The 12,379-nt window shown below is 42.6% G+C and overlaps 1 protein-coding gene across 9 annotated transcripts in view; it reads left to right on the top strand.

The window, feature by feature from the left end:
* The first annotated feature begins 7,902 nt into the window (after positions 1-7,902).
* dlg3 (discs, large homolog 3 (Drosophila)) overlaps positions 7,903-12,379 on the top strand; it is a 47,413-nt gene continuing 42,936 nt past the window's right edge. For 4 of the 9 annotated variants that reach the window (XM_088393499.1, XM_088393490.1, XM_088393442.1 and 1 more), the window contains exon 1: positions 7,904-9,010. In XM_088393499.1, the coding sequence (XP_088249625.1) occupies positions 8,627-9,010 (384 nt within the window). In that variant the 5' untranslated portion in view covers positions 7,904-8,626. Of the gene's footprint in view, positions 9,011-12,379 lie in introns of all 9 variants that reach the window. The other 5 variants (XM_088393451.1, XM_088393472.1, XM_088393435.1 and 2 more) reach the window with 3 other exon arrangements.

The raw sequence follows: 12,379 nt of genomic DNA, 5'->3' as shown, positions 1-12,379 counted from the left end.
ATTTCAGAATTAACAATTGAGAATTTTACCTCATCTTTTCAAACATTTCAGCACCAAAACCTTCTCTGCATTCAGGAACATAAATTTTCTTTTTCAAACCTTTCAACCATGTTTGCTTCATTTCCATATAGTCCTTAAAATGGACCTTAGATTCATCATAGTTTCAACAATTCAATCAATCCCACATTTCTTTTTATAGTTATGTTGACCTCCACTCAGTTTCAAGCATTTTTTTCTCCCTCAAAGCAAAGATGGAATTCTTCTTGTTTGAGATTGTAGACCTCTGTGCATTGTGACTCACTTGGGGCCCGTCTTGCATTGTCTTTTCCACTTCCATAAGGCACCTCAACTCTCATGAACAAGCGCTTCAACCTGTGTGGCCACTTGGCTTTTATCCTGAACACTGCCCTCTGCTGTATTTTAAGGTGCATTGTGGTTCATTTTGCTAATGAACCCAAGAAGTGTACGGAATGCAAATAGCGTGACATATTACACATTCTTTTTTTTATCTCTTCATCCAGTGTTTAATTTTTTTGGGATAGTTACTCCGGCCTCACTAATATAATCACCTGCTATTTTTCCATTGTGCGATTTTTTTCTTCTTCAAGTTCCCCAATTCTTTTTTTTTTTTTTTTTTTAAGTCACATCAAATCACATTTTATTTGTCTTCTCTAAGAAATCAGGAGAAGCAGATGAGCAGAATCAAGAGCACGAGGGTGAAGGCGTTTCCCGCATCCGAGTGACGTGCCGAGGAAGTGATCGCAAGGTGGAGCGAGTGTGTGGCCTGGTGACTCGTTCGCATGTCGAAGTGCCAAAGGTGAGTTCTTCCAACTTTTTTACATACATTTGTAATTGATGATGATGGCACACTTTCTTGTGGTGCTTGAAGAATTAAGTAAATGTTTAAAGTTAGTAAAATTATAAAGTTGGAATACACTGGGCTGATCATCTGCTTTGATATTAAGTTAGCATTTTGAAGCATGCCAAAACCAGTTCAAAACTTTGCTCACAACTAAAAGTACAGGGAACTCCATGCACTTTCATTTTTGATTTTTTTTTTTAGAATAGAAACAACAAACAAATTATTTTGTTCATTATGAATTCATTGAAGAATAAAAGATCTTGAACATGGTGCAAATTTGACAAGATGTTTAATAAACTTAAGCAAAGGTAAGTGTTAGTATTTGTAAATATACAAACTAAAAAAACCTTTATTTCACTGCAAATGAATATCGGCTCCAAAAATCAATTATCGGTGTCTGATTTTTAATAACTGACTTGGGAGAAAAAATATTGGCCTATCTCAAGTTACTGAAATTATTTTCAAACCATTTATTTTCAAATGTTAATATTTTACAAACTTAGAGGTGGGATTGAGTCACACTTATTAGCACAACGCCTCACAGTGCAAAGGTTGTGGGTTCGAGTCCGGCTCAGGCCTTTCTTTATGGAGTTTGCATATTCTCCCTGTGCCCGCATGGGGGTCTTCCAGCGAGTCTGGTTTCCTCCCACATGCCAAAGCCACTGCACGATAGGCTGATTGAGCGCTCCAAAGTTTTTGTGGGTGTTATTTTGAGTGCAAACGTTTGTTTATGTGTGCCTTGTGATTGGCTGGCAACCGGTCCAGGGTGTCCTCGCCTACCGCCCTAAATCAGCTGAATTTGGCTCCTGAATAAGTGTGAGCATTCAGTGGTCGACTCCAAAATCCTGATTGTGTCAATTAAAACCTACAAATGTGTCAAAAAAAGTAGATTTCGACGACATTTGTGAATTTTTTTGTCATATTGCACCAAAACACACGACGATGATGATGATGATGATGGAGACCTATTTTTTTGCCCAAGGGGGACTATTTAGTGGCGTTAAGCGGCAATGCCACACATTGACTCATCGCACATTGTACATGCTCACATTCCTAGATGGTTGCTCTTGATAGTGAGGCATTGGATTCATGTGTGTGTGTGTTTGTGTGTGTGTGTGTGCGCGCGCGTGTGTGTGTACATGTGTGTGCGTGTGCGTGTGTGTGTGAGACTCCCTCTATTGCACGAAGGAGGGAGTGAACGGAGGGAGGGATGGTGTGGAGGAGGCTAGAAAGACAGAGAGAGAGAGAGAGAGAGAGAGAGGGAGCGCGCAGGAACGGATAGCCGGCGTTACCATAGAAACCACATTCCTCCCCCGCCTGCATCCCTACTGACTCCTCTGTCTCTCGATCTGGCTCTGCTCCTTTCACTTCCCTACCTCTTTTTTGAAAAAAAAAAGAAAAAACTGTGCTTCTCCCCTTCCATCTCTACCCTTTCACGGGCTGCACTTCATCAGGTTCTTAGTTGGAACCTCCACCTTTCTAGCACCCTCCACATTTTCAGCGGTTGCAGACGGTGCAAGGCGAATGCGCAGAACAGACTTTGTTCATCTGCCTTCTCATGCACCGACGGCCACATTTTGTTTTCCCTGCGTCTCGTCTATTTTCTTCTCTCTATTTTTACTCCGACTATCCTCCCCTCCCCTCGCCGCTTCTGTTGAGTAGCATGCTTCACTGATGCCCCCTCTAGTCATTGCCATTCTGCCTATACATGCAGGGCATCTTTTTTTTTTTTTTTTTTTTTTTTTTTTTTACCCAACTCACTTAGGGTGACCTTAAGCGTGTTCACTAGGATAGCGACGGGGATGTGGTTTCTGGTGAATTTTGCAGTTTGACCAGTAACCCAATTGAAATCTTGGTGGGGTTGGAGTTGGATGTTGGCTGTTGGCCAGTGTATGGTGAAGGATCATGCCGATTCAAGTGAATCATTTCCATTTAAAAACATGGCTTTCGTAATAGTACATTGGTTGTTGGGGCAATATATATGTTTTTTGTTATTACAAATACCTTTAGAAAAAGCAAGGACAACACGTACAACTTGGGCCGCCAGCATAGACATCAATACATAGCGGCTTTCCTGCCATGTTTAAGAGGGCGCCTCTGATTACAAAATTCCACATGACTTGCATCATAGCAGTATTTGCCAACACTCATTTATTTTTGGGAATATTTCTGATGAGGGCCGCAATATTTCCCCCACACGCTGTGGCCTCCACAAATCAATGTTGGCCGCTACTAAAAGATAGTCAAGGTATCTCTCCACTAGTGGTAGTAGAGTGTCTGCCCTGAGACTGGAAGGTTGTGGGTTCAAACCCCGGCCGGGTCATACCAATAACTTTGACTTTTTAAATGCAGAGGACAAATTTCACCACACCCAGAAGTGTGTGTGACGACAATCTTGATGGTCAGTGAGCCCAACTGTTGTTGTTCTGGTAATTTGATAAATTGTCTTGTTTGGAGTTGATGACTGGTACCTCCATCTGAAGATGGACATCAGGGATGTAAAATTAACACTCAAGTGGCTTTCTATAGTTACAAGTCTCAAATCCTCCCTCACCCTTTCCGAAGCTTGTGAGCTGCCCCTTTAAGCCACCCTCACTACCGACTTGCCTTATTAGGTGTCGCATCCGGTCAGGTGACAAAGGAGTAAGTCACATGGCTTGTCATAGAAATGCTTCACAATGACTCAATGCAACAGTCTGCGTTGGTTGGGGGGAGAGGCGGGGGTTGGGTTATATTACGATACCCGTGCGTGCGTGCGTGCGTGAACGCGAGGTGCATGTGTTCCATGGTATCCAGGTGGGTTTACGTAACAAGGGAAGCTGACGCTGAGCGGATTGCGCGGCGTTTGCCCGCCAGGCAACGAGTGGAGAAAGAGGAGAAATGTCTCCGTTGAAGAGCGGCCGGATAATTCCGTCCACCTCGTGCCATAAATCACACACCAAAGTCTTTTTCCATTGGATCACAGGTCACCGCTTTCATTTTGCCAAGATAAATCACTGAGCGCTTGCCCCCACTCCCGCGCCCCCGATCCGAGCTGTTTAATTGGGCACGGTGTTCATCAAGGTTTGTGTGCACATAAAAAAAATAAGAGACTGCAGGCTTGCAGATTGCACAGAAAAGCACGTGAGGTGAATGCTGTGCACGTTTCACAAACCAGCTTTGAGTCTCACAAGAGGATTTTCATCTTAAAAAGCATAGCTTGGTCATGCGCCCACATTGTTCACTCGGATTCATCCAGTCAGTCAAATCTTATTGGGACTAACACTTTAGCTGGGTTTCAATTCTCCAAGATTGCTAGGTAACTAGCTATAGTTAGCTGGCACATGCGTCTTATTGTTGCCATTCATAAACCGGTGGTTCTCATCTCTTTGGTTTGGAATCAAAAGTGGGTCGCAGGCAGGTGGTCAACACTTACAGAAGCCCCTTGAGTTATGCTGGTACTGACATAATAATAATAATAATAATAATAATAATAATAATAATAATAATAGGTAGAGCACTGGTTAGGGTGCGGGTTCAATTCCATCGCCACCCTTCCCCGTGTGGAGTTTGTATGTTCTCCCCGTGCCTGCGTGGGTTTTCTTCAGGCAGTCCGGTTTCCTCCTACATCTTAGAAAAATGCATTTTAGACTCATTAAGCACTCCAAATTGCTCCAACTTATAGGTGTGAGCGGGAATTCTGAAATGACATTATTAATAAATGTAAAATAATCAGTGTTTGGTTCAGCGTTTTGTTTTTCTTGGAAAAAATTAGGCGGGGAGTTTACGGGCCATTATTTTAAACAGTTATGGATGATGTAAGGATCAGTTTAATTAACAACAAATTCTATTGAAAAGACTTGAAAAAAATTATCAGTACAGTGAACATTTTTGTTTGATTTCCTCTCAGTCAATGTATGTCATGACATTCATGATTTCGGGATTAATCTTAAATGCGTTTATTTTGGTATTGCTGTACAGGAGAAGGAAAGTTAAACAGTTGTTTGAGAATTGTAGTTTACTTTATTATCCAGTAGTAAATTACCTTTTTTCTTTCCTTGCACTTGACAAATAATCTGTATACAATAAAACTAAAACACAAAAATAAAGCATTGTCATAATAAAACCAAATTAAAATTAGTTTAAAAAAATCACCCTAATAAAATTATTTATGGGTGACTACAGAAAGATGAGAAACTGTTGAGGTGTGTAAAATTATTCTTGTAATTAGTAGGAAAAATTTTACACAGGATAAGACAACTTTTAGCAGACCTTTGATGCCATCGTTTTTTTTTGTGACGCAAATGAAAATGTATCCATTGACATTTTGACCAAAATCGGCTAATTGATCAGAGCGCCGCTCATCTCTGCCCTTTACTCTCAAATTTTGGCTAGTCGTTGATGACTGTATTTTCGCAATAAGGCATTGTAAAATCCTTCCATCACTCCTGTTTTACGCCAACCAAGGCATATTTTGAATTTGTCTCTCACTCCTTTTGTTATATAACCGTGCGGATACATATGTAGTATATTACTATGCTTCTTCATCTGACAGCGTTGAGCGGAAAATACATAAGGGCAGAGAACATTCCAGATCCAGGCCAAGGTTGCCAGTGTTGCAATCATGCGTGCCGTGATCAATCTGCTCACATCTTCCTCTCAAGCTGCTTTGCAAGCCACGCCCCAACACCGCTCTGATTGGCTCCGTTGAAGCCGTGTGTCTTGCCGTCAAAAAACCCCCCAAAAAGATCCATGCATCTAAAAAGGAGATTGCGCTCTCTTGATTTTTAGTTCCACTCTCGCTACTCGGTAAAGCTCTGCAGGTTGCGGTGAGACAATATCATTAAAAAGAGGCGAGCTACTCGTGTGGCGCAGCTTGCCGTGTGTGCCTCCTGGATGGACTGCAATGCAGATCCTGTCGGTTTATAGCAGTAAGCTTGACTGGAAAGCGGAACCTTTTTGGGAATAAAGTTGTTTTGTTTGTGGAAAAAAAAAGTCATCACATAAAATGGATGCATTTTGCTCAGTTTAAAAGTACAAATCTGTGGTAATATTATGATGTGAATGTCTAATGAGGAATGAAAGTCATAATCCCTTTGTTATAATCCACCACCAATCAAACATGACGACCACATGTAGCCCTAAATGATGACGAATTTAAAAAGTCACCTTAAAGTCAAAACGATTTGATTGCAAATTTACACTTTTAAAGAATCTAATATGAGAATAAATCCCCCCCTCCCCAAATAATGTGACAGTATTTTTAAATCAAAAGGGATTACAAAACACGTTCAAAATATCGAACTAGGGCCATATTCTTGAAAAAGTGAGTTGAGGAGCTTCATGTTTATCTTGGTGCCAGGGAGCTGTGTTGAAGTGAGTTGAGGCACAAGTACCTATGTTGAAGTGAGTTGAGGCGCTTCACTTTGACAAAAGCTTTAATTACGTGCCATCTTCTGAAACTTTGGTGCTAAGTAACAATGTTGAGGTGAATTTGTGAGGTTAATTTTGGCCCAAATAGTATTTTGCCACCATCATGACGCATCAAGTCTTTGTGCCAAGGAAGTATGTTGATGTGAGTTTCGGAGCTCTACTCAGACAAAATAGTGCTTTTCTGCCTTCCGGTGGTATCGGTCGTACATGTCTAGAGTAACTTCCTAATTGATTTATATTATGTTTGTTTTATTGACACGCAGGTCCACCGCACAGTGTAGTGTCGTGCCGTGCCAGCCGTGTAGTACGTAGTTTCCGCAAAATGCCCTTCTTATATAAGCTAAAACTTTGTTGGATGCCGTGAGTAATATTGTGACTAAATTGCGGGTCTTTTTTGTGAGGTTGGATGGGTCTTTAAATACACAAGCAAGTCCAAATTTACTTTTATGCTTTTAGTGGAGCACCACGTTTTGTCACAACATGTCGGCAAAGAAGGTCGGCTACTAAGCTGCAGTCATAGTTGTTACCACAGATCAGCGAGAAGACCGTGATATGTGTTCTGTATACATATGTATGTAGACGTTTGTGCGGGTAGCCGAGGATAGGTTAAAAATAAAATCAGCAAATTGGCGGTATCACGAATGTCAAAGACTGCAGTGCTCATTGTTGTATTCTGTCTGTATGTTGAAGTAGCAGATGTTTGAAGATTTGCAGTTGTTTGAAGATTTACAATTAACAGTTCATCAGTGATCATTTTGACCTTAACCCATCCATACATCATAATCCTTTTGTTTGACAAAATTATACCATTTGTTTCAACATTTTGATGTTAAAACATAAAATACACTGTACAGCTGACACCCAAGGTGTGGCCAAAGCCAGGACAACCTCAGAGGTGTGACAAGCAACTCATTTGGGGGAGGCTCCACTGGGGTCACTGGAGTTTGAAATACGCGGCTTAGTTTTAGCAATTAGCGGATCGCACGAGGCTTCTCGACCGACACACATGCTCACTAATCTTTCCTGTGTCAGATGGTTAACAAGACAGTTCAAGGAAATTGACTCATTTTGTGTGCGTGTATGTGTGTGTGTGTGTGAGTGTGTGTGCGTGCGTGCCTGCGTGCGTGCCTGCGTGTGTATACACCGTAGGGTTGCCAAAGGGTGGAATATTTGCAATACATTTCTGGAAAAATTCCAGTCAATTTCCATGGGAAGTTAAACTTGGTAATATTGAGAATATACTGTGGGAATTTATTGGTAGTACATTGGAAGGCTGTGACAGACAAGAATACATAGTATCAGCAAAAAGTGAAAATAATCACCGTGCACTTTTTGCAATCCTACATATGTGCGTTCACACGTGAGCCTTTTTCAGTCATAGCAGTGACGCTAAGGTGCACTTGGCCCTTTAAGAGCAGTTCGCGGACGGCTCTCCGCTGCTGCCGCCGCTGCCGCTGATGGCTGCACTTGCAGCCGATTGGCTGAGCCCGTGGGGGTGGGGGGGTTGGGTTGTTTTGAGGGCGAGAGGGATGCTGCTACGTCGTTGAACCTCCCCCATAGCGCCCTCCCTCCCTCCTGGCTCTCTCTCGTCACAATCTCCTCCCTTGCCCGCTCACATCCTCGGAATAATCCACATCTAGGGCAAGCTGGCTGAGAGGCGATCACAGCTCAGCTCCTCTCTGCAGCCTTGGAGAAGAAGAAGCAGCACTAACCCCTTTTCAACGCAGGGGGAAAAAAGAAGAGCAGATTTCGACCGCAGCGGAAGACAAGGAGGGTCGAAGAGCAAGATTTTTTTTCCATTGGAGGACACTGTTTATTTATACATATTGTTTATATAGCTATATATATTTGTACACACGCTTATAGATATTTATATATAGATTCAATTATCCTTGTACATATCCGTATTTGTGCTCGTCTGTTTATAGTAATATTTTTATATGTATTTGTGTGTGTAAATATATATAATGTATAAGCAAAACATATATATCCATATATATATCCATATATATGAATTTATATGCGCATCACTGTGAACCAAGAGGATTCTCATCTCATCGGGGCTGGTCTCTGATTGTGATCGTACACAATATTTTCACTATTTGATCTACTACGTCAAGAGGACAAAGACGCCGTGCCCATTTTGTATTTTTCTTTCTTCCTCTCCATCAACCACCCCCCACCCCCCCGCCGCTTCGCATCCGAGTAGCCGAGAGCAACGGGATTTGACAAAAGAGGGCGGGAAAAAATCTCTCAAATTCCTGTGATTAGTGCGCTTTTCCGCTGGCATCTGCGCTCCGTTTAGCCCATCGCGGCGCCGTGTGACATCAGCCCAGCGCCCGCCCAGCCAGCATGCACAAACACCACCACTGCTGCAAGTGCCCAGAATGTTATGAGGTGACCCGCATGGCGGCCCTGCGCAGGATGGACGCCCCCGCCTATGGAGGAGACTGGCAGGCCGAGCCCTACGGATACCCGCCCGGGTACGGAGGAGGCCAAACCTTACCCGCTCCGGCCTCTGGAGGAGGAGGCAACATGGGCGGAGGAGGTGGCGGAGGAGGAGGAGGGGGCACCTTAGGAAGAAGTAAGGGCAAGATGATGTCTGGCGGTGGGCCTGCAGGCCCCAATCCAAAGGGCCAATCCAAAGGGGGGCCCAAAGTCAATGGCAACAACTCAAGTGGACAAGGAGGGTGGTGGCCTGAGTGCACCTGCACCAATCGGGAGTGGTATGAACAGGTAAGCTTGGGATTTGGTCTAGGGTATAGTCTGGATACCCATTAATTAACTCCCCTTCAATATGCTTAACAAGCTATGATTGAGTGTTTCTTTGGGCCTGCCACTGTCATTCACTGTTTTCAAATCTAGACTAGCTGAGAATGGAGTGTGATTAGTTCACACTTCAAATCTAGATGAGCTTCCATTGCCTTTTTCCTTGGGTTTTGGTGTAGGGAATGGTTCTGATAGTTGTTCTTTAGCTCTTTTCAAATCTCGACTGGATAAAATTGGCTACTATGATTGGGCTTTGAGGTAGGGAATGGTTCTGGTTCTGGTTCAGGAACCCTCTTCTCAGACAGACTATCCAAGATTGAGGTTTTTTTTCTCTGGGCCTTGGTGTAAGGAATAATTGTGATATCAATTTGTTAAGTCTAGACTCGCTAAGATTGTGGGATGCTTACGGCCTTGTCTTAGATGATTCCATTTATTAAACCCTTTTCAAATTTAGACTCCAAACATACTCACTCCATACTGTTTAACGCCATTTATTGTCTGTTATCACTGTTGCGCATCTCAAATGCTAAGCCCCCCCCCCCCACACACACACACATACAAATGTAGCTGTACTGTCGAGTAAAGCACCTACAATGTAGAGTAGTCTTTTCACTTTGTCACCCCTCAGCCTTTCCAATGACTGTGATTGCAGAAGGCAGCAGTGTGGGAAGGACAGAACAGGACTGATCCAGTTTGAGTGCACACATGTAGATCATGTTTTTGCATTTGATGACTAATGCTTATAGATTGAAATACGCCTGGGCTTCTGTGCTGATTCAAGTGTCAGAGAGCCCGAAAAGAAAATGGTGCATTTTTTTTGTCAGGAATGCAGTTATGTAAAAATGTCTCATCACAAGCTTGGTAACGGAAACACTTGACTGTCGCCTCGCGTCTCGTTCTGTTGAGATGATGGAGATGCCATCGCTTGCTTTCGTATCGATGGACTCCATTTTATAGAGCAAGGATTCCGATTTAATGAACGTGTCCTCCGCAATGCTCACGCCTGTAAGCCTGTCATGCATCCAGCAGACATTATGAATGAAACCCTTGCGTTACATTTTGTTTCCGAGTGTATTTACATGAATGACATCACAGTTGAGGGGAGGAGGAGGAGAGGGGGGGGGGTTAAAACGAAATAGAGCCGAAGCTGCCTCGGAAGCGTTAATTAAACAACGTGCATGTGTGTGAGCTCAAGTGGGGGGAAGGGCTGCGCTTGTCGAGCACGAGATTCAAGGAACGGCTTCTTCCTGCCATGCATGACTATGTGGCAACGTAGTGTGGAGCCGCCGCATCGTCGTTTATTTATTTATTTATTTATTTATTTATTCATTCTACGTCCTACGCTGCATCTTAAGCTGCGTAGCAGTAAGAAGCAAGGAGGTGAGAAGGCGAAGAAGCAGCAGCAGCAGCAGCAGCAGCACAGGGGCAAAATGGAGGCTGAGTATTTCAATGATGCCCCTGAGCAGAGACGCAGCCTGGATAGAGATAAGGAAATGCGGTGCCTTTTCTCCCCTCTCCCCATCTAGACTCTGCTTTCATTTCACAGTCGCCACACTGTTACTGTCGCCCAAGTCATATGTACACCTTTCGTCTATTGTTCATAGCCCAAGATTTTTTTTAGGATAAATATTTATCCTTAACATTATGATCGCTTACCTATTTAAGGAACTAGTCAGCAAAATGTTTGCAGATAGAGATAACAATATGTACTTCAGTTTTTCACATATTGAAAACCTTATCTTGATGTCATCCAACATGCACCGAGAAAATTGTACCATTCTAAACTCCATAGAGCAAATATCCGACGTGACATTTCATGACGATGCGAGTCAAGTACGGTGTGCTAGAATTGTGTGGCGATGTGGGCTTGGAAACCAAGAGAAATAAGCCAATAAAGGCAGACGCTGTGGCGAGGGGGCGGCCGTGGGAGTTGTGCTGGCTTTGTTGGGTTACATAAGAGGAGGGAGTCGGTAGTGCTGTCCGAGAAAGAGGACCCCTGACAGGGTAGACGAGCATCTGTCCCTTCAAACCAAGCCAACGGTGTACGAGCAGAATGAACTCGTACCGACAAAATGCTCATCCTTGGGAAACGCCCCCCCCGCCACCACCACACACACACACACACACACGCACACGCACACACACACTTCTTTTCTTCGGCTAACCTTTACCAAGCCTGGAGAGCGAGCTAGAAATCAAACACGCCCAAGCACATACCACTGCTTTCATAACAAGTCGTGTGGCCGATGCGACAGGATGCAATAACATTATTCTCTGAGCAAGAAATCGATAACACCGTTGACGTTGTTGTGCTCCGTCATTTTGTAAAATGCCTCCTCCTCGATGGACAGTGAACCCCTCCGTTTAAATCCATTGTATTGTAATTTTAGCATTCCCATGTCCTGAAACCAAATTTAAATGTACTAAAACACACTGCCTAAATTATTTCTTTCTTTATTTCTTTGAATCAAAATGAGACTTTTTTTTTTTTTGCCTGTACAGTTCTTCAAATAACAGGCAAATTGTCCCTGCTTGTTAATCCCAAGTGATGTTCACTGTAAAACATGACAATAAGAAATGTTATGCTTTGTTTGATGTTGAGAGTCTGATATGAACAGATAATTGAAAAAACAAAATGGGAAACTTTCAATCCACTGAAACTTCAACACACATGACAGCCCAGCCTTATTTACCAAGAGAATTAAACATTGTATGGCGAACTTCAAAATTTTCAATCAAACAATATTGTAACAGCTCCACTAGCTTGATGCTAAGATCACATTGAAACCTCCAAGACAGGCTAACGGAAATAAGCATATTTAATGATCATTGTAAACCTTCAAAGAACTGCTCCTTGAGCACACGTAGAAGCATCGCTTATCACAAAACAGAATTAAACATATTAAAGTTAAACATCAACAAATTCAACCCGCATCCGCAAATTCTGCTCAAAGCTGAAATCTTGCCTCGCAACACATACGAAAAAAGTGCGCTACATACTAGCTCAACTACCATAAAAACGGGACACTCGTCACTCAAAGTATTGCTGTCTATTAAAAAGTAATCTATTTATGAAAAACAGAAGGTTAAATAATCAGAAAAAAGAAGAGCCCACAATTTTTGCAAATGGAGTCTTGTAAAGCCTTTAAACATTCTTTGGTCCATTTCAACAAAATTCTTCGTAAGTCACAAACGTTAGGATTCAAATCAATTCAAACTATATTAAGCATAATGGTTTCATGATTTCATTCCTTTATTTTTCTTTCTTTATAACCAGACAGGCTCAATCTCTTCTCCCAAATCCTCTTTTGTTTATTACAGGTCCTCCGTCGTGTT

Source organism: Syngnathus floridae, chromosome 1, assembly GCF_059516105.1.
Source record: "Syngnathus floridae isolate MCC-2025c chromosome 1, RoL_Sflo_1.0, whole genome shotgun sequence".
In the NCBI taxonomy this organism is placed as follows: Eukaryota; Metazoa; Chordata; class Actinopteri; order Syngnathiformes; family Syngnathidae; genus Syngnathus; species Syngnathus floridae.
Note: the sequence above shows the minus strand (reverse complement) of the source record. Positions and strands in the feature narration are given on the sequence as shown.